Source organism: Poromitra crassiceps (assembly GCF_964638095.1).
Source record: "Poromitra crassiceps genome assembly, chromosome: 1".
In the NCBI taxonomy this organism is placed as follows: domain Eukaryota; kingdom Metazoa; phylum Chordata; class Actinopteri; order Beryciformes; family Melamphaidae; genus Poromitra; species Poromitra crassiceps.
Genome location: NC_139623.1, coordinates 48,995,915 through 49,023,414, shown reverse-complemented (window position 1 = coordinate 49,023,414; position 27,500 = coordinate 48,995,915). Strand labels below are relative to the sequence as shown.

General features: G+C 45.4%; 1 protein-coding gene across 3 annotated transcripts in view; it reads right to left on the bottom strand.

Moving 5' to 3' along the window:
* Nucleotides 1-27,500, bottom strand: part of grk6 (G protein-coupled receptor kinase 6) — a 162,227-nt gene that overhangs the window by 83,992 nt on the left and 50,735 nt on the right. For 2 of the 3 annotated variants that reach the window (XR_014552984.1, XM_083642483.1), the window contains exons 3-4: nucleotides 18,414-18,526; nucleotides 3,133-3,210 (exon numbers count right to left, since the gene is read on the bottom strand). Coding sequence is in view for 1 of the 3 variants with exons in the window: in XM_083642483.1 (XP_083498609.1) it covers nucleotides 3,133-3,210; nucleotides 18,414-18,526 (191 nt within the window). In the remaining 2 variants the exon portion in view is untranslated. Of the gene's footprint in view, nucleotides 1-3,132; nucleotides 3,211-18,413; nucleotides 18,527-27,500 lie in introns of those variants that run through there. The other variant, XM_083642484.1, reaches the window with a different exon arrangement.

Sequence of the window (27,500 nt, the reverse complement as noted above, 5' to 3'; positions counted from 1 at the left end):
TATGGGCTTTTCCAAATGTTTTGGAAATAAAGAAATGCATAACTTTTTCAAATTCAGAGGGTTTTTTCAGTATGTACAAAATGTTATTATCATAGAAATGTGTTTTTATACAGATCACATTGGTAAATATCGGTTATCGGCCATACCAGCAATCTTAATATATCGGTTATCGGTATTGGCCAAAATGTTCACATCGGTGCATCCCTAGTATCGAATGAAGTACTCTTTTGGTATTGGTATCACTTTGAGGGCACTGGCGCTGCCGTGCTAATAATGACTGTGTCAGACTGTACCTCTCCAGCCATTTCCACGTTGAAACTGCGGAGTTTTCCTTTCAACTCTTCCTCCATAAAAACAAAAGGTGTTACCGGTGGGCACGTTATGTAATCGGTGTATCCCCCAACACCGTGTAACACCGGTAACACTTAAAATCGCAGCAAGCCTAATTGACGCCTCCCATACCCCACCGGCTTGCCACCCGCACACTGGCCAATTGTGTCTGTGGGAGCGTCTGGCCAAGCCGGAGGTGATGCTGCCGGGAGTTGAGCCTGGGGCGCGGTGGCTCAGTGGTAGAGCTGTCGCCTCGCAGTCAGAAGGTCCTGAGTTCGATTCTCGCCTGGGACACTGTGGGCGCTGTGGTTGTGTTCCCCCCCATATCTTCAGTGCCTACTGCCCAGGTGGGGTATCTCGTCGTAAGGGCCTTTCTGTCTGTGTGGAGTTTGCATGTTCTCCCCGTGCTCCCCCAGGGGGGTTCCTCCGTATATAACCCCCCCCCCATTAAAAACATGCAGAAGATCAGATCGTCATCGTCATCCGACCAGTGACGACAACATCCGAAGTCGGTCCCCGGGCGCTGTACGAGAAAGCGACCACCGCTCCTGGCCTGCCCCCCAGAGGAAAGGACAAAGCCAGGATGGGTTAAATGCAGAGGACAAATTTCACCGGCCACCGTCAGCATGTGTGTGTTGTGGCCCTCCGTGCATGTGTTGATTGTAATCGTGTGACAATAAAGACGGGCTTGTCCGTCTGAAATCGTGGGTCTCCACGGTGGCAGGCAAGTGCTTTTACCTCTACACTACCCAGACGCCCCACTCAAGCCCATTCGAGGAAACTACATCTTTCAACAGCCCAAGTTTGGCACATCAACATCATCACTGTTGACATCCTTGGTGAGCTCTTCATCAGTGGTGACATCATCACTGTTGACATCCTCGGTGACCTCTTCATCAGTGGTGACACAACACTTACGATATTCAATAACAAGCCCCTTCTAAACATGCAGTGGAATCCGGATTATAACCAGCTCCTAGCCGGTTGGCCTGCATGTTTAGAAACAATTAGCCGGCTTATGCGCACTCCCGCGAGTGCGGATCATGACCATCTGAGCCCCTAGTATAGGATCCACATTATTGGAAAAGCGGCTGTTGTTTAACACTGGCAGCTCATGATCCGGATCATGTAGCTGTTATGTCTGAGTGGGCGGGTGGTTAAATGGCACTTTACAAACCACTAATGTCCCAGTGATCATTATTTTCATGAATGGACGTAGTGTTAGTTATGGCTGGATTATTTGGAAGAGAGCCAAATTAGGTGAGTAAACAAGTAAAAGTTGAATCGTTTCTTTGTCCCCCATCTGCCAGTTTAAAAATGCAACAAGTAGATGATAGCCTACTACTAGAGTTATGCGATCTTGACCTCAGTCAGATCGTCAATCGCCACCCTTTGACATCGCCAATACACGATGTCATCGCGCAAGCACATGGCTAATTAATATGGACGTTAACATCCATATTAATTAGCCATGTGCTTCAGCTGCGCTGGGGTACTTTGCTAACTTAGCATCGATGCTAGCGGGACTTACCCAGCTATCGTCATTGCCTGCTTACTGCTGCTTGCTGGTAATGTTAATCCCATGTCAGAAAAAGTCTCCAGATTTGTCGCTAACGCTAGTCTCTTCTGAGAAAGATTGTCTCCAGGAGGGTCTGAAAAGTTGTCTCGAGTTGGATGCAGCCAAGTATTGTGAGGCAGCCACGCCAGCCAGTGTTGTGACTGTGAGCGTCCAAGCTAACACCGCTGCGGAGAGGAGCTGACTGACTGACAGCGTATATCGAGACATAGGCCTAGCCTAACTTTTGTGGGGAGAAATAAATTGAAAACTAGTCAGATATGACTTGAATGCTACTTGTAAAATAAATCACCCACAATGATTGACGACGGTGCGACCACTATTTTGACTGGGCGGCTTTTGGCTAATGTAACAAAGGCAAGCGCTCATTTTTGGCACATTGCCACCCCTCGTTATTGCCTGAATGGTCGGAATGGATCCTCCGTTAAAACGGCATGTTTTTGAATGGAGTTTGGTTACAGATTCGCTAAAGCTGTTTCCATATCACATCTCTTGTTATAATATCGATACGCGCTACCTATCCCCCCCCCCCCCCCCCCCTATATATCCTGCTCTGGCTAGCCGGACATGATCCAGACTTCATGTTTAGAAAAGGCTATATAGAGTATCACATTATTTTGAGTATTTGAATATTGTGATATTCCTGCGATAACCTGTATCACAGATATCACATTTTGGATATCGCCCAAGCCTAGTCAGCAAAATGTTTAAACTGTAGTGAGAGTAGGTGCAAGTATTTTTCCTGAAAACTAACAACAGTTAAGTTAAAGGAACACTCCGCCCATTTTCAACCAGCTTTGTATCATTAGAACATCAGAAAACTGTAAACTGTTTTGAAGACTGTCATTTAATTTGACAGTTATTGAGTGTTAAAGGGTGGACCAGTGACATCACTGGTCCACACTAACTCAAATCAACTCTCAATAACTGTCAAACTAGATGAATGATGAATAGTTTGACAGTTATTGAGAGTTGATTTGAGTTAATGAGTTATTAATTTGAGTTAGTGTGGTCCACACTTTAACACTCAATAACTGTCAAATTAAATGACAGACTTCAAAACCGTTTACAGTTTTCTGATATACTACTGATGTTCTAATGATACAAAGCTGGTTGAAAATGGGCGGAGTGTTCCTTTAAGCTAACTTAATTTAGTGAGCATGGGCTCTTCTCTGTGAAGGTTTCCATCAGCAGTGTTAGGAGAGGTCAGTGAGAGCGACCCCTACCTTTGGGTTGAAGTATTTCTCCAGAAGCTCCTGTCCACACTCCTTCCTCTTCTCATCTGGAGTCACTTCGTATTCTGCCTGGAGGTGACAAACACGTCAAATAAATCAGTCAAAAGATGAAAACACGCACGCACACACACACACACACACACACACACACACACACACACACACACACGGCTACATAAGGAGGATCGCCTGATGGACCAGGGCCACTGACTTGGGTCAATTGATTGGTCAGTCAGTGACCAAATTAGGCAGTTGCCCTCCAAAATCATTCAACCAATTATCCCTTATTGGTTAATTTTCTGGTTAATCAACAGGGCCTGAGCCTCCATGCACCGAAGGGTCTTTCAATACTGCAGTGTAGCACTAGCTCTATTGCAGCGGATTGGGCGTGATCAGCCCTTCCGCGGGCAATGTTGCAGACAGAGTAGGAAGGCTGATCCGTAGCGGCTGCTTCCGGGACGCGGGTTGGGGTCTTAATCGGCCTCGGCTGGGTCTACTGGGCGAAGGGTGTATGATGTTGAGAGACCCGAAACACCTTACGACCCCAGCTAACATCACTGATGCGCGTCCTGATGCACTGATGCGCGTCCCAGCGCATGCCGAAGTATGTATTTGAACGTGGTTAATTTTGACTGTGTCAAATTTGAGTCACTTATGGACACAGGTTTATTAAATTATACTAGCCATTTATGATCTATCTACATATGTACTTGTGGGCAGTCATTCAGTCATTCATCCATCCATATATACAGTATGTGTTGTGAAGTACATTCAACCAGTCACATTTCTAAATGGTAAATGGCCTGCATTCATATAGCGCTTTTATCCAAAGCGCTTTACAATCAGCAGGTACATTCACCCATTCACACAGACATTCATACACCGATGGCGGCAAGCTACCACGCAGGGTGCTGGCACACATCGGAAGCAATTTGGGGTTCAGTATCTTGCCCAAAGACACTCCCACATGTAGACTGAAGGAGGCGGGAATCAAACCGCCAACCTCTTTTATCCAAAGCGTTTAGTGGACGACCCGCTCTACCTCCTGAGCTACAGCCACCCACTGTCCATCTATCATTCAAGCACAGTTCGCACCATTTCTCCAAAATAGTGTTTTGAAATGAAGTACAGTAGCACTAGAAATAACCTGTGTTTAAGAGACTGTAGTCAAGACCTACAGGTTATATATGTCTGCATTTATCATGCATAGGTTATATGTCTCTCACACTTGAGAGTTTTGGGCCCATAAGACAGTCTGTATGCATGTTCCCCTCTACACCTCTGTTCGTATGGTCCGTCCAGTCCAGCTGAATGACTAGCAGTAAGGTAAGCAGTAAGGTAAGCAGTAAGGTAAGCAGTAAGGTAAGCAGTAAGGTAAGCAGTAAGGTAAGCAGTAAGGTAAGCAATAAGGTAAGCAGTAAGGTAAGCAGTAAGCCAGTCCAGCTGAATGACTAGCAGTAAGGTAAGCAGTAAGCCAGTCCAGCTGAATGACTAGCAGTAAGGTAAGCAGTAAGCCAGTCCAGCTGAATGACTAGCAGTAAGGTAAGCAGTAAGCCAGTCCAGCTGAATGACTAGCAGTAAGGTAAGCAGTAAGCCAGTCCAGCTGAATGACTAGCAGTAAGGTAAGCAGTAAGCCAGTCCAGCTGAATGACTAGCAGTAAGGTAAGCAGTAAGCCAGTCCAGCTGAATGACTAGCAGTAAGGTAAGCAGTAAGCCGAGCCTGACTGGAAGACTCCAAAGTGCTTCCTCCCATCTGTAAACGAATGCTAAGTGACAGCAGAGACAGTTCGATTTCTCCTTTTCTCTGCTTCGTTTGCGACTCTCTCACAGGAGAGACAGGATGCAGACGCGAGGTAGAAGAGGACATAATTGCTTGTTATGTGCGTTGTATCCGCTGGACGACTAAAAGCTGTAACACAGGCTGCCTGGAAGCTCACTAGGTAACAGAAGGACATATTGATACACTTGCTTCGCTTCTCATTTCAAGTCTTCTCTTTATTTCTACCCAGCTAGCATAGACTCTTAGTTTGTTTTGTTTTTGTAGAATTTTCTTCTTATGAATGTATGTCATTTTACATGTTTATTTACTATAAATATGTATAGCAGGGGGGACTAAGTCAACCAAACAGAATGGAGCTGTGTGTGTGTGTGTGTGTGTGAATTTATTCTGTGACGTTTCGGTCACCGACCTTTTTCAAACAACATTTTGTTTGAAAAAGGTCGGTGACCGAAACGTCACAGAATAAATTCTTATTTGCAAGTTTGGACTGTGCGGGACTCCCTTTTTACAAGTTACTGGTTAGTAAATCACAGTCTGGTAGCATTATGGGGGGCGAAGGGAAAGTGAAGGGGTGGGGCCGGGGGGTTGCATTTGGGTGCTCGTATGAATGCGCGTGTGTATGTGAACATGTATGTATGTATGTACATGTATGGGTGTATATGATAACTATTTGAAATAGTAAAAGGTATTAAGGCCAGGTGCAATATCTGTAATAACACTCATTAGTATTATATTGTGGGAATTCAATAGAGGGACAGTATCAGAACTAAAATATGCTGATCTTAGGATCAGAGTTAGCGCTGCTGTTTTTTTTTACAGCAGCCGGGTTAGTGGGTGGGGTTGGGTGTGTGTTTAATGTTTTATTTGTGTTTCTTTATGTCACTTTTTTTGTGCTTTCTTTGTTTCTATTTGTGTGCTACACCTTCATATGTGTATTTAAATGTCATCACATCACTTCTCAGTTAGCCCTTGACATTCCAGCATTCCATGTTGATCCCTAACACCGGAACAGCACCTAGAGGTGCTCTAACATTTACCAGCTGGAATGTCAAGGGCATGAACGCATCTGTCAAACGTAATAAGGTATTCGAAAATGTAAAACATTTAAACACAAAAATCGCATTTCTTCAAGAAACTCACCTCAAACCAGCAGATCACCTAAAAATTAAAAGAGGGTGGGTATAGGCCAAATATATCATTCATCATTTTCAAGTAAAGCCCGTGGGGCTGCAATCCTTATCCATAAATCCATTCCATTCTCCATGACAAACACAATATCAGACCCTAATGGATGTTTTGTTTTAGTTTCAGGCAGCATCAATTAATTTCCTTTAATTTTACTCAAAATTTACGCCCCCAATATTGACGATCCCAATTTTTTTTAAGAGTTTTTGATTTAATCCCGGACAACAATTCAAACATAATAATCAGAAGTGATTTTAACTGCTACTTAGACCCATTACTTAGATAGATTGTCCACATGCCCACCCTCAAACATATCATCTGTGCAAGTCTTAAATAATTTGATCAAATCGAGGAACCTAATAGACACTTGGAGAATACAACACCCCACTGATGAAGAATTTGCATTTTACTCACATGCCCATAAATCCTACAGCAGAATTGATTATTTTTTAATAGATTCCCAGTTAATTTCCCACGTTGTTAACACAAAATACTATAACATTTTGATTTCTGACCATGCTCCTTTGACTATTTCGCTGAACCTCTCTCTTCCTAAACAAAGCTATTCTTGGCGTCTTAACCCTTCCTTACTCGCCGATGGGAAATGTATAGACTATATTACTCCCAAATTAAAGCACTTTATGGAATTTAACGACAATGGAGAAGTATCAGATTCCACACTATGGGAAACATTAAAAGTTGTTAGTCGTGGGGATATAATCTCCTACGAATCCACAGCGAAGAAAAAGAGAGAGATGCGCCTACTGGAAATTGAAAATATTCTTCCTTCCTTTGAAGCGGCATATCAGAACTCAAAATCCTCGGAGGACTACAATAAGATATTGAAGCTCAAATATGAATATAATTGTATCCTGGACAGCCAAATAAATACCCTCCTGTTAAAACTGAGACAAAAGCAATTTGAATTGGGAGATAAGCCAGAGAAACTTTTGGCACGACAGCTCAAGGGCGCTCAGGCTTCCAGGTTAATCTCTTCCATCAAATCGAAGGGGGGCACCCTGCTGACCAATCCTAAGGAAATAAATTGCCGTTTTAGGGAATTTTACAGTGAGCTTTACTCGTCTAAGTGTGATGCCACTCGGTCTGATTTGAGTGAGTTTTTTTTACTCTTTTGAGACACCCAAGCTCAGTGACGCTGCCAGAGAGGACCTAGACTCTGATTTTACACTGGAAGAAATAGCTTCTGCCATCAAATCATTCCCATCAGGTAAAGCAGAGTTTTACAAGAAATTCTGTGACATCTAATCCTTGTCCCACTCCTCCTCAGAATGACATCTAGCTCTAACGAGGACAACATTTTGCCTAAGACACTATATGAAGCTAACATCTCACTCATCTTAAAAAAGGGGAAGGAGCAAGCAGATCCGGCCAGCTACAGACCCATTGCACTTCAGAACTTTGATAGAAAAGTAATTACTAAAACTCTGGCTACCCGTTTGAATAAGCATCTCTCATCCATCATTCACCCCGACCAGACAGGGTTCATTCCCAACAGGCTTTCTTTTTTCAGCGTCAGGCGCCTTCTCAACTCCATGTATCCAGATCACAATAAGACCCGCGGTGCAGCAATCTTGTCACTTGATGCACAGAAGGCATTTGATCAGGTTGAGTGGCCTTATATGTTCGAGTCACTACACAAATTTGGATTTGGCGATTCATTTATATCCTGGGTAAAGCTTATGTATGCTAGTCCAACATGTTCAGTTATAACCAACGGCGATAAGTCGACCAAGTTTCCACTACTTCGCTCGGTTCAGCAGGGTTGCCCTCTCTCACCGGCCCTCTTCGCCGTTGCGCTCGAGCCCCTTGCCTTAAAAATACGCGCTCATTCAAGTATTGAAGGCCTGACGATCGGAGGTATCGGGACACGCATTAGTCTATACGCTGACGATGTAATATTATATCTACATGACTCAGAGAAATCGATTCCCCCTCAACTTCCCCAATCAACTGGACAAAGAGTGACTTTATGCCTCTCTCCGATGTTTTCACTCCTGGTTTCTTGGAAAATCTCCCATTTAAATTGGCAAAGGACCATCTCACCTATCGTGGCCTCACCATACCCAGAGATCCTAAATTTATATTTAACACATTGACTGCCAGCCGTTTTTTTCTTGCTGTAGGTAGCTTCTGCCAAGCCGTTTTTTTGAGGATTGTGGCTCATTTTACAAGCGCCGAGGATTATTTTCTGCTTGGAGTTTGTGAACATACAATATCTCAAAAGTACTAATAGAATGTGTACTTTCTCTGTCTAAAAGAGTTAGTTTGTAGAGTTAGTAGTTATGTAAGCATTATCAGTTGAATACAGCATGGTTTTAGAATCAGAACAAATATTCAGAGATAAACGGCTTTTTGTGAAATTCGATAGAGCTGTCACTTTAACCATTCATTTTTGGCTCTCTCTCTCTCTCTCTCTCCCTCCCCCTCTCGCTCTCTCTCTCTCTCTCTCTCTCTCTCTCTCTCTCTCTCTCTCTCTCTCTCTCTCTCTCTCTCTCTCTCTCTCTCTCTCTCCTTCCCCTCGCTCTCCCTCCCTCTCTCTCTCTCTCTCTCTCTCTCTCCCTCCCTCTCGCTCTCCCTCCCTCTCTCTCTCTCTCCCTCCCTCTCGGGAGGGAGACGCACTAGGTTTAATCCTAGTGAGAGGGGGAGAGGGAGAGAGAGAGAGAGAGAGAGAGAGGGAGGGAGGGAGAGAGAGAGAGCGAGAGAGAGAGAGAGAGAGAGAGGGAGAGAGCGAGAGGCAGAGTTGCTTCAACTCCTCCCTCTTCTTGGGTGCAGCGGCCGTCACAGTCTCAGTGCTTTTGCTGCTCTCCTGTGCCTGTCTGCAGGCTGCTGTTTGAGGAAGTCGGCATGGACTCGCTCGCTTCTTGGGAGTTTTGGTTGAGAGAAGCTTTTGCGATTCTGGTCATATTTATGCTGCGTGTTTCAAAGTGTGTTCCACCTGTAATGTATTATGTAAATTTGCAATCCCGCATCGCCAGCAATCAGCGTGAAAACGAGAGCGTTTTCCCCCAACCATTTTCATGAGAATGTAATACTGTAAAATCGCCTCGCCATTTCCTTGGAATGGCTTGCTCCCTTTTTCTTTGATTTCGCTCGTCTGGGGGAGCACTGTCAACACTTAGTGGGTCGGTAAAATAGATTATACACATTCAATACCTCCAATAATTGTACAGGAGACGTAAAAGGGATTGATCAACGCCCCACCGTCAAAAAAAAAAAAACGATTTTTTTGACGTATCCATACGTCCTTGGCAGTGAAGCGCTGGATTTTTTTTGACGTATGCATACGTCGCTGGCAGTTAACGTGTTAAGCTGAACTTTGGAGACTTTCTTTCAAGACTTAAACAATGTATAGAAAACTGGAAAATTATCCCTTTGTCTATGATTGGCCGCATAAATTCCGTTAAGATGGTTTCACTTCCCAGGTTCCTCTATTTGTGTCAAAATCTTCCCATTTCCCTCACTTCCATGTTTTTCAAAGAGCTGGATTCTATAATTCTATATATAAATCTTACATCTGGAATGATAAGAATCATAGAATCTCGAAAACCCATTTGCAAAAACCCAGGCTTGAAGGCGGACTGGCCTTACCAGTGTTCAGGCACTACTACTGGGCTGCCAATGCTAGAGCCTTAAAGGGCCCATATTTTGCTAATATAATGTATTATTATTTTATTGTTGGCCTCCACTAGAGTAGCTTATTGCATCATTCATAGTTCAAAAAACTCATTGTTTATCTTGTACTGGCTCTCACGACCCCCTTCAGTTCACCCTCTGTCTGAAACGCTCCGTTTTAGTCTTCTGCGTTTTGCTGTGGCAGGGAATTTTAGTCTTCTTCTGCGTTTTCCTGCAGCAGGGAATAAACCCGCTCGTCGTTTCCAGTCTTCCTCCTTCCTACACGTTATAGCCAGACGCAAAGCTACAATATCTGTTATCTGTCTGTCTGTCTGTCTGTCTGTCTGTCTATCTATCTACAGTATCTATCTTTCTATGTAGATAGATAGATAGATAGATAGATAGAAAGATAGATAGACCTTCACTGGCTCCTAGGGCTGGCACGGATCAGAAAACCCACGGATCGGATCGCGTGATGGATTTTGAGCCACGGATCACGGATTTTTCTCTCAAAATTAGATTTTCGATTTGATTTTTTAATACTATTATACTTCTCGCCTGTCTGTGTCTGGCTGTGCTGCAGGCGTTCTCATACACTAACGTTAAACTTTAAATTAAACGAAGGGGGGGGGGGGGGGGGGGGGGTGTCCGCGGACCATTGACGTCCCGAACCGCGTTCCGAACCGTGGGTGCTGATCCGTACGGGTCACGGATTATCCGTGATCCGTGCCAGCCCTACTGGCTCCCCATCTCAGCACGCATTCAATTCAAAACACTGGTTCTGGCCTACAGGGCAGTACACCAGACAGCCCCCCTGTACTTACAATCTATGGTCAGGCTCCAAATCTCTCACCGTTCCCTCCGCTCCTCCACCAGTGCAGGACGCCTCGCCCCTCCTCCACTACGGGGGCTCAAAAGTCGCTCATCCCATTCACGACTCTTCTCGTCCCTGGCACCTCAATGGTGGAATGAGCTTCCACCTTCGGTCAGGATGTAGGCTGGTAGCACCATGTTGTAATGTTTTTATTTGTTTTTTGTCTCCTATTTTGTTTTTGTTTGTTTGTTTTTCTTCTTTCTCTTTTCTGTCTTTCAGTTTGAATTTGTTTACTTTTTTTTTACCATTTAAAACCAAAATCTGTATAATCAACTGGATATGGGACTAAGTTTACGGGGTGGGAGAAAATGTTTCTTTTCAGATTACGCACTCACACTGTCGGACACTGTCGCACTGTATGCAACTTATTTGAAGATTATTTGTTTTGGGTTCTGTCCCGCCTGCAGTTGTGTTGTTTTTTTGCTTGGGTGTGTACACCCAATTGCTTATGGCATTAAACTGATGTCTGAAAACGAAACAATAAAAAAATTATATAAATGTTTTAGCACCCCTAGTAATTTTCCTATTCATTTCCATACACTTCTTTTTGCAGCCAGTGGAGTCTATTTGAGTATGTATGTTTGTGTGTGTGTGTGTGTGTGTGTGTGTGTGTGTGTGTGTGTGTGTGAGAGTGGTCGAGCAGAGGAGGAGTGGGATGAGGGCAGCACAGTGACGTAGTTTGCAGGCCTTTGCTCCCAGAAGTCAACAGTTCCTGTATTTCACTTGATATTAGGCTATAACACCCCTGCCCCTGCATCTCCCCCCTGCCCCCCACTCCCAAACTTCAGGCTGGGGATGGATTTCAGGATGATCCAGTTTTCTCCATGCACGGCCTGAGGCGAGATCAGGCAAGTGTCCTCAGTTCCCTCCAAAAACAACTCTTTCTCTTGAGTCCCTTTAACTCAGGGGTTCCCAACCTTTTTTGGCTTGTGACCCTACTTTGACGTCACAAAAATCTAGGGACCCGCGACATTCAAATTCCTGTACACCATCGGTAATGTCATCAGTGACATCCTCAGTGATATCACATAGTATGCTTCTTTTTCTCTTTTCTGACTTTAATCTGAGAATTCTGAGTTTAATCTAAAAACTCTGACTTTATTCTCAGAATCCTGATTTAAAGTGATAATCTCACAGATTTTCATCTAAATAAAAATAAATTAATTAAGAGTCACCCACAATGTTGATTGAGGCTATGGTCCATTGATGGAAGCCTTTGGACTATATAGTGACATTATGAGACATTAGTAATGTCACATAATGCAACACTGTTTGGATGTCAACTGCAATTACCACTCATCACCATAGGTGTCACCCAAGAGAACAAATCTGAAATCTTAGAGATTATCACTTTAAACTCGGAACTAAAAAATATATATAAAAAAAATAAAAAAAATGCAAGTGACCCTAATCATCTTTCGGCAGTATTAAATTGTGTGTGGTCTAAAATAGTTTTCTGTTCTACTAAAATAATAAGAATAAGAAAATAAATAAAAAAGTAATCATTTTAATTCAGCCAACCCGATCTGAATTCCAGGCGACCTCACTTAGGGTCCCGACCCTAAGGTTGGGAACCACTGCTTTAACTGTTTTTAATTCTCTTTTTAATATTCTATTAATTTCCCCTTAAGCATTTGAGACTTTCCCCCCTGCTTACCATTTTAGTTGAACCCGCAAAACATTTTGTAATCTTGTTTTGTTAAGTGCTCTATAAATAAAGCTTATTATTCTTCATCCCCCCCCCCCAGGCAGGCTCTCACAGATTCCACCAGAAGTTGAACAATATTTGGCCCCATCCCATTTCTTATTTTGCCCCCTACCCCCTCGCTTTTTCACTTGCCTCTTGGAACAGAGTTACAAGACCCTGATACATCATCAGTACTCAGACACTGATACATCATCAGTACTCAGACCCTGATACATCATCAGTACTCAGACACTGATACATCATCAGTACTCAGACACTGATACATCATCAGTACTCAGACACTGATACATCATCAGTACTCAGACCCTGATACATCATCAGTACTCAGACCCTGATACATCATCAGTACTCAGACCCTGATACATTATCAGTACTCAGACCCTGATACATCATCAGTATTCAGACCCTGATACATTATCAGTACTCAGACCCTGATACATCATCAGTACTCAGACGCATCATCAGTACTCAGACCCTGAGACATCATCAGTACTCAGATGCTGATACATCATCAGTACTCAGACCCTGAGACATTATCAGTACTTAGACCCTGATACATTATCAGTACTCAGACCCGAGTACGAGTTTGTTGCCGGACGTCAAATCTATTTATCCATCAAAGGGGGAAATGCCACATGGACACAAATCAGCTTTAAAACAATGTTGTAATGCTAGTCAGCTAACGTTACATTAACATTTTTATGGCTGATTAGTGCCTGACAGTCCATTTCAGAGACATCAGCATACTAGTGATTTTTTTAAAGCTTTATTAACGAAGAAAATACTTACATTTGGGTTTTCTTTTAGCATTAGCCACCATATTGGCGATGATTCGCAAGGCATTGTGGGAGATTTATCTATCCTAACAAGAATTGGTACGACCTACCAGGCAACATGTGAACATGCCAAAGGGAGGGTTAAGGGCTAATACAGTAGGGGCAAGGGATAGGGCTGGGCAATATATTGACATTTGATCGATATAGTAATGAGACTAGATATCGTCTTAGATTTTGGATATTGTAATATGTGTAATATGTCTTCCTGGTTTTATAGGCTGCATTACAGGAAAGTGATGTACTTTTCTGAATTTACCAGACTGTTCTGTCTGTTCTATTATTTGCCTTTACCCACTTAACAGCCTAGCTGTCAAGTCTATTTATATCCGTTAACACTGTTTAGATCTGTTAATACTGTCTATATCTGTTAATATCTGAATGATTTTATAATATTTTATAATCTCTTTAGATTCTTTATATCTTATTTGTTCATGTCTTGTATATGTGTTCTTATCAATGCTAATGAGCACCAACCACGCCAAGACAAATTCGTAGTATGTGAATTTGTGAAAACATACCTTGGCAAATAAAATAATTCCGATTCTGATTCTGATTACCGGTAGTCATTCTATTCACCTTACTGATGATTATCAAAAATCCCATTGTGTAAATATTTTAGGTTTTAGTTAGTAGTTATAACTGAAAATGTAGGTCACTTCATAGAAAATACACATACAAATACATATGTATTGTGTATCGCCATTCAGCCTAAAAATACAGAGATATGATTTTTGGTCATCCAACCCGAGCAAGGGCTGTATTAGGATTGGTCCTTTCTCTCTCTCTCAAGCAAATAAATAACATTGGAAAGTCACCCCCGCCCCCAGTGTCCCTCTATCCCCCTAGTGTCCCTCTATCCCCCCAGTGTCCCTCTACCCCCATAGTGTCCCTCTAACCCCCCAGTGCCCCTCTATCCCCCCAGTGCCCATCTATCCCCCCAGTGTCTATCTATTAGGGCTGTGGCGATTCACTTATCTCCCGATTCGATACTATCACGATTCTTGGGTGCCGATTCGATTTATATTGCGATTCTTAACACATTCACTGCCAGCCTTTTTTTTTTTACTGTAGGTAGCTTTTGCCAGAGGGTTTTTTTGAGGATTCTGGCTCATTTTACAAGAGCCAAGGATAATTTTCTGCTTGGAGTTTGTCAACACAAAGTTCACAAAAGTACTAATAGAATGTGTGCTTTCTCTGTCTAAAAGAGTTAGTTTGTAGAGTTAGTAGTTATGTAGATATTAGCCGTTGAGTACAGCATGGTTTCAGCGTCTGAGACAAAAAGCTGAGATAATCGCAGTTTTGTGAAATTCAATATCAAACAGTCACTTTAACCATTTATTTTTGGCATCAGTGAGACATCAGACATAAACAATATAGTTCTGAACAGTAATTTCCTCCATAGCAGCACCCGCACCCCCTCTCCTTACAACTCCTCCCTCCGTGGGCGTGTCTCCGTGTTTGTCAGTCACAAGCCAGAGTCTCTCCTGCCTGTCTGAGCAGTGAGCAGCAGCCTCTCTCTGGCGGTCCCTCGTCGGCGAGCATGGATGTGGCTTAATCCGTTCTTGGATTTTCGGTTGAGAGCTTTGACGAAGCCTTGTGTGACTCTAGGCTTATGCTGCGCGCTTCAAAGTGTGCTTTCCACCCAGTCCACCTGTGGAAGCCCCCGGCGCACGGGTGCGCCCGTGTGAAAGGTTTTCGCCTACAGTATGAGAATGAGGCTCGTTCGCTTCTGGGTCCTCGGTTGAGCTCAGCTGGAATGCGTGCGTTTCTGGCCAAACAACACTCAATAGTCTGAGCACCGTCGCCACTCAGTGGGTCGGCGGAATGGATTGCACACGCCCGGCGGCTCTAACAGTATAATAGAAGATGCAAAAGGGCCAGATCAAGGATCCACCGTCAAAAAAAAAAAAAACGATTTTTTTGACGTATCCATACGTCGCTGGCAGTTAACGGTTGGATTCTGCTTGACGTATGCATACGTCGCTGGCAGTTAACGTGTTAAGTATTGCGATTCTACGATTATTGCGATTCGATATTACGATTTATTGCGATTTTTGTTTATTTTTTTCTTTTATTTTTTCAGTTTGTTTGCTTTTTTACACTAGATTAGAACATGGGAAAAGTTTAATCATACACTAGAGACTGTATATTATATATCATGAGTAGGGCTGGGCGATATAGTTAAAAACAGGGGCGGACTGGGATCATAATTCAGGCCGGGCATTAGATACCAAGCAGGCCAGGCCGGTATGGGCCGACGCGCGTGAAATTTGGGCCGTTTGAAGCCCAATTTGACAATGAGATGCACCCACTTTAACCCTGAAGTGTAATTATTACTTCAGACTAACTAATAAAGTAATAAAACCACTAGTAAACCAGTAGGCGGCGCCTGGCCTGCTGTTCAGTGAGTGGCCTGACTGCAAGCACCAAAAAAAAAAAAAAAAAAAAAAAAAAAAAAAAAAAAATTTTTTTTTTGGCGATTATCGATTCTGGAATAAAAGATCGATTCAAAAAATCGTGACATTAAAAATCGCGATACTTAGGTGAATCGATTTTTTCCCCCACCCCTACTATCTATCCCCCCAGTGTCCCTCTACCCCCATAGTGTCCCTCTATTCCCCCCCCCAGTGTCCCTCTATCCCCCCAGTGTCCCTCTATCCCCCCAGTGTCCCTCTATCCCCCCAGTGCCCATCTATCCCCCCGGTGTCCCTCTATCCCCAAAGTGTCCCTCTACCCCCATAGTGTCCCTCTACCCCCATAGTGTCCCTCTATCCCCCCCAGTGTCCCTCTATCCCCCCAGTGTCTATATCCCCCCAGTGTCCCTCTATCCCCCCAGTGTCTATCTATCCCCCCAGTGTCCCTCTATCCCACCAGTGTCTATCTATCCCCCCAGTGTCTATCTATCCCCCCAGTGTCTATCTATCCCCCCAGTGTCCCTCTATCCCCCCAGTGTCTATCTATCCCCCCAGTGTCCCTCTATCCCCCCAGTGTCTATCTATCCCCCCAGTGTCCCTCTACCCCCATAGTGTCCCTCTATCCCCCCAGTGTCTATCTACCCCCCCAGTGTCCCTCTACCCCCATAGTGTCCCTCTATCCCCCCAGTGTCCCTCTATCCCCCAAGTGTCTATCTATCCCCCCAGTGTCCCTCTATCCCCCGAGTGTCCCTCTATCCCCCCAGTGTCCATCTATCCCCCCAGTGTCCCTCTATCCCCCCAGTGTCTATCTATCCCCCCAGTGTCCCTCTATCCCCCCAGTGTCTATCTATCCCCCCAGTGTCCCTCTATCCCCCCAGTGTATATCTACCCCCCCAGTGTCCCTCTATCCCCCCAGTGTCCCTCTACCCCCATAGTGTCTATCTATCCCCCCAGTGTCCCTCTATCCCCCCAGTGTCTATCTATCCCCCCAGTGTCCCTCTACCCCCCAGTGTCCCTCTAACCCCCCAGTGTCCATGTATCCCCCCAGTGTCCCTCTATCCCCCCAGTGTCTATCTATCCCCCCAGTGTCCCTCTATCCCCCCAGTGTCTATCTATCCCCCCCAGTTCCCATCTATCCCTCCAGTGTCCCTCTATCCCCCCCAGTGTCCCTCTATCCCCCCAGTGTCCCTCTATCCCCCCAGTGCCCCTCTACCCCCATAGTGTCCCTCTACCCCCATAGTGTCTCTCTATCCCCCCAGTGTCCCTCTACCCCCATAGTGTCCCTCTATCCCCCCAGTGTCCCTCTATCCCCCCAGTGTCCCTCTAGCCCCCCAGTGTCCCTCTACCCCCATAGGGCTCTCTATCCCCCCCAGTGTCCCTCTAGCACCCCAGTGCGCTCTATCCCCCCACTGTCCCTCTAACCCCCAGTGTCCCTCTATCCCCCCAGTGTCCCTCTACCCCCCAGTGTCCCTCTATCCCCCCAGTGTCCCTCTACCCCCCCAGTGTCCCTCTAGCCCCCCAGTGTCCCTCTACCCCCATAGTGTCCCTCTACCCCCCCAGTGTCCCTCTAGCCCCCCAGTGTCCCTCTATTCCCCCCAGTGTCCCTCTAGCCCCCCAGTGTCCCTCTACCCCCCAGTGTCCCTATATCCCCCCCAGTGTCCCTCTAGCCCCCCAGTGTCCCTCTATCCCCTCTTGTATTTTTTATTTCAACTTCAAAGAAACTGAGCTCACATCCTGCCTCTCTCTCTCTCACCACACAGAGGCTGAGGATGATTTGGAAGGGGAGAAAAAGGAGTAAAATACACTTTTTTGTGACCCTGGGTCTCCCACTGGCATTCCTACCCGCTTTGCTTCTCTCTCTCTCACACACACACACACACACACACACACACACACACACCACAAACAAACAAACAAACAATATATCCAGCCAAGCATGCGCCCCTCAACTCTCTGTTCCCTACCAGGAATTGAAGAGAATTTCAGAGAAGAAACAACCGGCCTTGGGTTGGGGTCCCCCACACACTCTCTCTCCCTCCCTGTCTTTCTGACCACACCAGTCAGTGTTTCCCACAGGATTTTGATAATTTGTGTTGGGGGACCGCAGACCCCCTAGGGGGGTGCGGGGGCATTCCCCCCTGCGAGATTTTTTTAAACATTTTAAAGTAAAATGCATGAATTTGGTGTACTTTGAGAAAGCTTAAGAGCAAAATTAAAAGGCTAGATCTATGAAGAACATGTCATCATTACTGTGCTGTGGGTTTACAATGACAAACTAAATTTCTCCCTATAGGTCAGGGATACTCAACTTGCTTTGCCACTTTCGTGAAATGATAGAAGGCGAGGGGCCAGTTAATAAACAAACAATATACATTTTTCTGTAGCAGATTGTAGGTTTTTGGGGTGTCAGCCGGAGTTTAGGCTGACAGTGTTGTGCACACCGGATAGTTAGTTAGGTTAAGTTAGTTGGGTTAAGTACATACATAAGTGCCTGGGTAGCGAGCAGATGGCGGTATTTGACAATTTAGCAGCTAAATCATAGATTATTGAAAGATATTCCATATTCCAGACTGAAATGCTATAACAGAAGTATTGGCCAGAATGACATGAACATTTATTGGACACTTATTCAGCGGATATCTTGCATGTTGCGTTCAGGTGCACTGTAAAAAAAAAAAAAAAAAAAAAAAAAATTGGTCAACATCTTATTGTGGCGGTCCAAATATTATTGTGGCGGCCCGCCACAAATTCCTTTATGTATGGGAAACACTGCCAGTAGTTGAGAGGGGCATTTCAATACCTCTCTCCCCTCCTCCCTCCCCCCCTCCCCCCCTCTTCTTACCACAGCATCTAGGAACTTCACGCAGCGCCTCAGCTCCGGCTGAGTCTCGCAGAACTGCCTGAATAGCATTCGTCCGATAGGCTGTCGCTCACACAGACTGCTGTAGTCCTTCTCTACAGGGGGTAGAGAGAGAGAGGGAGAGACAGAGAGACACAGAGAGATAGAGACAGAGACAGACAGAGATAGAGACAGAGAGAGACAGACAGAGAGAGACAGAGAGCGATACAGACAGAGAGAGAGGGAGAGAGACAGAGAGAGAGGGAGAGACAGAGAGAGACACAGAGAGATATAGACAGAGACAGAGAGAGATAGAGACAGAGAGAGTCGGAGAGAGACAGAGAGAGATACAGACAGAGAGAGAGAGGGAGAGAGACAGAGATAGACAGACAGAGAGAGATGGAGAGAGACAGACAGACAGAGAGAGATGGAGAGAGACAGAGAGAGAGACAGACAGACAGAGAGAGAGAGAGAGAGAGAGAGGGAGAGAGGGAGAGAGACAGAGATAGACAGACAGAGAGAGATGGAGAGAGACAGAGAGAGAGACAAACAGACAGACAGACAGACAGAGAGAGAGACAGAGAGAGATAATTGAATGGTTAATAATTGATATTAAGAGGGGGACAAACAAATGCAGACAGGATTCAAATATATCAATTGAGAAAGGGTTCAACAGAGGACATTCAGGTGACATAATGCTGGCGGCCATGTTGGAGCCAGAGGTCCTAAACTCTTCAGGTTAACTGAAGACTCTTTTCAAAGCTAAACTGGGGCTAAAGACAAGACAGTTGACGGTGTCACAGTAACCTACATGTAGAAACAAGTCAGTTGACGGTGTCACAGTAACCTACATGTAGAAACAAATGAATGGATCTGTAGACACACCACAACAAACTGTTTCATGCATCTCTCTTTTTATTCTTATATACAGTATTCTTCGTCCTTTGTCCTCAGACAGACTGACGCAACTGGCCTCCAAGATGGCACAGTCGTGGCTGCTAGGAGATTTGTAATGCCAACGAAAAGCCTCTAGTGTGAAGATATGGGTTAATGAGTGTCTGCAAATGCAGATAGATAGGCTACAGTAGGAGCATGCATGCATGTTGTCTGTTTCAATAACGAAAGCGTCCTTACCGAGAACGACATGCAGACCAATTAAATATTCTTCCTGCAAAATGGGCCTCTTAATGATAACACTGGAATAATAGCCGTAATATTCATTCACAACGGGAGATAGCCTGACTGTGGGTAATTTGATGCAATACACAGCGTAACAACATACCCGACCTACTTTGTTGCTGTGGAGATATTGGTACGCTTCTGAGCTTTTGAGATTGTTCATACGCTATGATCCTGCCTGTAGTTACGTTCGGCCATTTACACATATTATCTTCCCATGTGTCCACTGTCAATGGGTGTGGGATAGACACTCTTTCGTTAAGACAGGAGACTCAGAGAATGATCCCAAGTTTGCATTTTTTCGACGGACGGACGCTATGGCTACTACGCTAGTACGTTACGCTTCTCTGTATTCCGGAAGAGACAGACATATCAGCCATTTTGATAAACAGAGTCCTAGGGTTGTCAAAAATATTGATACTTAGGTACTTACTCGATAGGCTACTAAACATTTTTAAACGGATACAATACTAATTTTCTACAGTATCAAGTTTATCGATACCAGCAGCGCTCCCTCTGCCTCCTCCACACAGACACACACAGCACTGCAGCTGTTAGCTACATTAGCTAATCCCACTACTGCTGCTGTAACCACTTCACCAACACCGGGCTCAAAACGCCAGTGTGAGTGACCAAATGTTTCACTTGTTAACCAGTCGGAGTGACGCTCTTTCCAGTAACATATTGGCTTTGAAATCTGTTGATACATGGTCCCGGCTTGTAGATTGCAGCTAAATTTAACGTTAACACATTGAGTGCCAAGGACGTCTCTGGATGTCCTAAAAAAATGTAACGAGGAGTGCCAAGGACGTCTGTGGACGTCCTAAAATCATAATTCATATTATTCCATAATTCTGCTGTTTAAGGTCGTACCTAGCCAGTGAGCATGAATCCCTTCAAGGGATCACACGGCGCCACCTTAAACATCGACACGGGAGCTGCGCCACCCACCTCAGATCCTTTACTTTGTGCAGGAGACAGCAGGGAAAGACGTGATCAAAGGGGAAACCGATACATGCTTCAGCCAGAGCCGTATAGATTGCTCTGTCTGCAGCGGACAGTTGGCTCGGCTGCATCCGCGCTCACAACTGAGCTCTTCTGCTTCTATCTATCTCCACACGATTCCCTGCCAGAAAGCCAGCATCCGAAGCCGAACGGCCAAACCTTTTCGTTCAGTCGCGTTTGGCATTTCCTTGTTGCGCGCTGGGATCCGTCCGGGGCAAAAACGGAGTCTGTGAGAATACAAACTCTGTGCGTGTGGGGAGGAGCCCGCAGCTCAGAGGTGGAGAGGGGGGGGGGGGGGGGGGGAGACGCAGGCTGCACAGAAACCACACCACGCCACCACATCAGAAAACACCAGCCAGAGTCAGTGAATGTGCTCGAAATTAGAGTGCAAAAGGTATTCATAAAAGTGACTATATCTTGGAAAGTAAAAAAACCCGGCAGAAAACCCTTGAAAGTGCACTTTTTTCAGAGGCTGTCATTTCATAATGGAACTGTCTAGAAACAAATTTTCTTCTTTGGAAGAAGCAGGAGTGTTCAATGTTTCATTAAAGTCCAGCCCTGTCAATATAGCCCTAATAGAAAAAATTCTATAGCTGTTTTCAACTGAATGGAAGTGAATCTGGCACAGGCTGCAGACAATTTTACTGAAGCGCTGTGGCACTCAATGTGTTAAACACATTGCCGGTGGAGGTACCCGGATGTAGCAGACAAAGAGTATTGAAGGCAAGAGACGAAGCCTGTATTGTTATTTTTTTTTACAACAGCGCTCCCGCCTTGATGTTGCAGTGGAACCACTGAGGGGAACAATCCAGTCGTCAGTTCTTATCGATTTAAGTTATTTGGTGCAGAATTGTCGAAGTTGCGATTTATAACTGAATCCTGGACATGCAGAGTTGGTGTTTGGGCTGTCTTGGGCTACACTCTGAGCATACTGGGGGCAACAGCTCAGCTTGAGGGAGGCTGAAGATCTCTCTTCCTACCACCTTATCCACTCCAACTTCACCTCTGCTGTCTCGAAAGCAAAAACCTTCTTCATCTCTGAAATCCAGTCCTCTGCATCCAACCCCAGTAAACTGTTCTCCACCTTCTCCACGCTCCTCAACCCTCCCTCCCCTCCCCCTCCCTCCTCCCTCTCTGCTGATGATTTTGTAACCTTCTTTACTAAAAAGGTGGATGACATCAGCTCCTCCTTCCATCCTCCAGGCACCCTCACTAACACTCCCGACTCCAATCCTGCTTCCCGGCCCCCTGTCCCTGGATTTCCTTCCTTCTCTCCCCTCTCTCCCGATGAAGTGCTTAAACTCATCAGCTCGAACCGAGCCACTTACTGCCCCCTCGATCCTATCCCTTCCTCTCTCCTCCAAACCATCTCACCTAACATATCTCCCTTCCTCACTACCTTCATAAACTCCTCTCTGTCCTCTGGTCTTGTTCCGCCTGCTCTAAAGACTGCAAGAGCCAAGCCTCTGCTTAAGAAACCCTCCCTTGACCCTACTGCTATTCAGAACTACAGACCTGTCTCGCTTCTCTCATTCCTTTCCAAAACCCTTGACCGAGCAGCGTCCGAACAACTTTCTCTCTATCTCTCCCAAAATGACCTCCTGGACCCTCTGCAGTCCGGTTTCAAGGCTTCTCACTCCACTGAGACAGCTCTTCTTGCTGTCACAGAGGCCCTTCACACTGCTAAGGCCTCATCCCTCTCCTCTGTCCTTGTCCTCCTTGACCTGTCTGCTGCCTTCGATACAGTCAACCACCAAATCCTTCTTTCCACTCTGTCTGACCTCGGCATTTCAGGTTCTGCACTCTCCTGGTTTGCTTCCTACCTCTCGAACCGCTCATACCAGGTCTCATGGAGAGGGTCCCTCTCCAGATCCTGCCCTCTTACCACCGGTGTCCCCCAGGGCTCAGTCCTGGGTCCCTTACGTTTCCTTCTCTATATCAGATCTCTTGCCTATGTGATCTCTTCTCATGGCTTTTCTTATCACTGCTATGCTGATGACACCCAGCTTTTCCTTTCCTTCCCCCCCTCCGACACTCAAATCGAGGCTCGCATCTCTGCATGCCTCAAAGACATTGGCGACTGGATGTCTGCCCACCACCTCAAGCTCAACCTTGGTAAGACAGAGCTACTCTTCCTCCCAGGGAAAGACTGCCCTCTCGCAGATCTCTCCATCTCCATTGACAACACCACTGTACTTCCCTCCCAAACAGCTAAGAACCTTGGGGTGATCCTTGACAACCAGCTGTCTTGCTCAGCCAACATAGCTGCGACAGCACGCTCCTGTATGTTCTCTCTCTACAACATCCGCAAAATCCGTCCCTTTCTCACAAGAGAAGCGACTCAACTCCTGGTCCAGTCTCTTATCATCTCCCGCCTGGACTACTGCAACGTGCTCCTGGCCGGCCTACCTGCCACTGACATCCGACCGCTTCAGCTCATTCAGAACGCTGCAGGCCGTCTGGTATTCAACCAACCCAAATTCTCTCACGTCACTCCCCTCTTCCAGGATCTCTGTTCCTTCAGAAGTTGTAGTTGTCATAGACTGTGCTCCATAGTTGATTGCTCTATTGCTGACAAAAATGTGTTATTGTAAGTCGCTTTGGATAAAAGCGTCTGCCAAATGACGTAATCTAATGTAATGTAATGCTTTGGAGGGAATTGTAGCCTACATGAAAGCTGGAACATCCCCACCCCCCATTAACTACTTAAGTGCTATATATTGTGAATATATGCCATTGTTCTCTTGTTTTAATAATAATTTTAAAAAGACGCTTTACGGCGGGTTCACACACACGCCTAGAGCGACGCTTTAAGCAACGCTTTAAGCTACGCCTAGCATATAGGCATTGCTTCATGCACGCTAGGCGCCTATTTGCGTTCACACAGGACGCCACACTGAAGCCCCGCTCTGCACTACGCTGATCACATGAGCAGTGGTTTTTTACACTTTAGATCTGATTTATAGCATGGGTGAGTAGCTAATATAAACCTCTTTTTTATTGTAATGTGCAAGTGACGATGTCTGTCTATTTCCTGGCCCGCTGTAATTGTTATTTTCCCTCGGGTAATCATGTGACTATGAGTCATCAACACCATGAGTGATACATGCATTGAGACAGGGGGGGTATATATACATCTGACAGAAAAGGCGTTAATAGAGGAACACATGAAGGACAGCTCTCCTACTATGCACTCGTTAATTTGCGCTCCACCCTCCCTTTTGGGCAAACTCGGTAGAAAATATGGCCCAAGTCCGTCAGAAACAACAGCCAGCTTGACAGTTCAGCGCGCCTAGACGCTGAAAAATAGAACAGACGCCTAAACGATAAATGCAGCGCAGCGTAGGCGCAGCGCGTGCGTGGCTTCAGCGCAGCGTGGCAGCGGTATGTGTGAATGCTCTCGTCTGTTAACAAGGACGCCTAAATTTTAGGCGTTGCTTAAAGCGTCGCTCTAGGCGTGTGTGTGAACGTGGCTTTATGTGTAACTTTTCCTCCGTGGTATCGAAAATGGTATGAGTGAGTGAGTGAACTCTGAGAGAGTTCATGTCAATTCTGCTAATAAATACATAATACCTGCTTCTTGCCTTTTAGGGGTATTTTTTTCTCTTCAGTTACACAGATATCATGATGTATCGTAGGTTAAATTTCTTCCAATATATCGATTATCGCTGTATCGTGATAATATCGTTATCGAGGGCCAAGTATCGTGACCATATCGTATCGTGAGTTACTCCACGATTCCCACCCCTAATAGGGGGGCAGTGAGAGAGAGAGAGAGAGACAGACAGACAGGCAGGCAGACAGACAGACAGACAGGCAGGCAGACAGGCAGACAGGCAGGCAGGCAGGCTGAGGGTTTTACAGTAAAAACAGTTCAACAGTTTTACAGTAAAACATGGAGTTTCTCTCTCTCAGCAGTTGGGAATATTCCCCCCCCCCTCCCCGAGTTTCCCAGCTCCAGGGATTTGGACCAGCGACCTATCAGTCACAGGTCAACTGCTCTGACCTCTACGCTCCCACCGGCCTGAACAAAAGACAACTCAGAGGGAGGACTGAGAGAATGTTATGTTGGCTTGTTGTTTCACTGTGATCTGCCCTGAGGTCAGATGCTACACTAGGCTTTGTTCTGTTGGCTTGTTATGTTTCACTGTGATCTGCTCTGAGGTCAGATGCTACACTAGGCTTTGTTCTGTTGGCTTGTTGTTTCACCGTGATCTGCCCTGAGGTCAGATGCTACACTAGGCTTTGTTCTGTTGGCTTGTTATGTTTCACTGTGATCTGCTCTGAGGTCAGATGCTACACTAGGCTTTGTTCTGTTGGCTTGTTGTTTCACTGTGATCTGCCCTGAGGTCAGATGCTACACTAGGCTTTGTTCTGTTGGCTTGTTATGTTTCACTGTGATCTGCTCTGAGGTCAGATGCTAAACTAGGCTTTGTTCTGTTGGCTTGTTATGTTTCACTGTGATCTGCCCTGAGGTCAGATGCTACACTAGGCTTTGTTCTGTTGGCTTGTTATGTTTCACTGTGATCTGCTCTGAGGTCAGATGCTAAACTAGGCTTTGTTCTGTTGGCTTGTTATGTTTCACTGTGATCTGCTCTGAGGTCAGATGCTAAATTAGGCTTTGTTCTGTTGGCTTGTTATGTTTCACTGTGATCTGCTCTGAGGTCAGATGCTACACTAGGCTTTGTTCTGTTGGCTTATTATATTTCACTGTGATCTGCTCTGAGGTCAGATGCTAAACTAGGCTTTGTTCTGTTGGCTTGTTATGTTTCACTGTGATCTGCTCTGAGGTCAGATGCTACACTAGGCTTTGTTCTGTTGGCTTGTTATGTTTCACTGTGATCTGCTCTGAGGTCAGATGCTAAACTAGGCTTTGTTCTGTTGGCTTGTTATGCTTCACTGTGATCTGCTCTGAGGTCAGATGCTACACTAGGCTTTGTTCTGTTGGTTTACAGTATGTTTCACTGTGATCTGCCCTGAGGTCAGATGCTAACCTAGGCTTTGTTCTGTTGGCTTGTTATGTTTCACTGTGATCTGCCCTGAGGTCAGATGCTAACCTAGGCTTTGTTCTGTTGGTTTACAGTATGTTTCACTGTGATCTGCTCTGAGGTCAGATGCTAAACTGGGCTTTGTTCTGTTGGCTTGTTATGTTTCACTGTGATCTGCTCTGAGGTCAGATGCTAAACTGGGCTTTGTTCTGTTGGCTTGTTATGTTTCACTGTGATCTGCTCTGAGGTCAGATGCTAAACTGGGCTTTGTTCTGTTGGCTTGTTATACTAAACTGGGGTTTGTTCTGTTGGCTTGTTATGTTTCACTGTGATCTGCTCTGAGGTCAGATGCTACACTAGGCTTTCTTCTGTTTGTTTGTTTTTTGCTCTACTTAGCCCCATCCTGCCATGCGGCCATGTCCTCTTTGTTCTCCTCTGCATTCTACTCTAATGATCTGAGATGTCCTCTCTCTCCGCTCTGCACTGTCATACTTCCTCTGTGCTGCAGCACAGAGAGCAGAGCAGAGCACGGCGGAGTGCAGAGAACAGAGCAGGACAGATGAGTTCCTAAAGTGGCTTTTAAACATGAAGTCTGGATCATGTCTGGCTAACCAGAGCAGGATATTTTCCGGTTTTACCTTTTTAAACATGAGGGGTCTTTGTTTAGAAACAGCTGGAAATGGTCAGTATTCTCTCTGCCAGTGGGCGGGGGGAGGGGATGCGGGAGCATGCACGTTATTCCCTATAAGGCAAATAGTTGTCGTGTCATGTGAGTCGTCGTCGGCGCTGTGCTAAATTGAAACAGCTTTAGCGAATCATTAACCAAAATTCAAAAACATGCCGTTTTAACGGAGTCCATTCCGACCACGAGGGGTGGCAATGTGCCAAAAATTAGCGCTTCCGCCTTTGTTACATAAAGCCGCCCAGTCAAAATAGTGGTCGGACCGTCGTCAATCACTGTGGGTGATTTATTTTACAAGTGGCATTCAAGTCATATCTGACTAGTTTTCAATGTATTTCTCCCCACAAAAGTTAGGCTTTTTCTGACATGGAGTAGCGCAGCAGTAATACAAGCAGCGCAGCAGTAATACCGGACCTGCCAGCCTGCATAGCTGAAGCGCGTTGGGATCCCTCTACCAAACAATTCAAGCCGTTTTTGCAGCACTTGAGGAAACCGTGAGTTTGCTTGTTTAATTCGTTGATAAGCGATTGCCCTAATGATTCATTAATTAATAAACTACGTGAACGTGAAGTGCCACCACCCGCCCACATAACAGCGACATGATCAGGATCAACAGCAGCCGCTTTTGCGCTAATGCGGATCCTACACCGGGGACCGAGATGAATATGATATGGACTCGCGGGAGTGCGCGTAGGCCGGCTAATTGTTGTTTAACATGCAGGCCAACCGGCTAGGAGCTGGTTATAATACGGATTCCACTGCATGTTAAGAAGTGGTTTGTGTAGATCAATGGAGTTGTGGTGAATATGACAGAGGCTTCAGGACAGGACATGCTGTAAATCATACAGACCAAACACTCATGAGTATCCCTCTCTTCTCCTCCCTGGAGACAACAACTATCCAAATGAGAAGAAGTTATGCTCTGCTGCCTGCATCTTCACCCAGCACAAGGTAAATGGCTTGCATTTATATAGCGCTTTTATCCAAAGCGCTTTACATGGTGCTCTAAAAACAACCTCCTGCTCAACACCTCCAAAACCATCGAAATAGCCATAGACTTCAGGACTGCAAAAAAGACACCCAAACCCTCACTGACAATATCATAACTCTCACAGACTCCTTCAAATTCCTCGGCACCCATATCATCACCTCCATCATCAAGAAGGCCCAACAGCGACTGTACTTCCTCAGGTAACTGAGGAAGTACAGGGTAAAACAACGCCTGCTGCTCCGTTT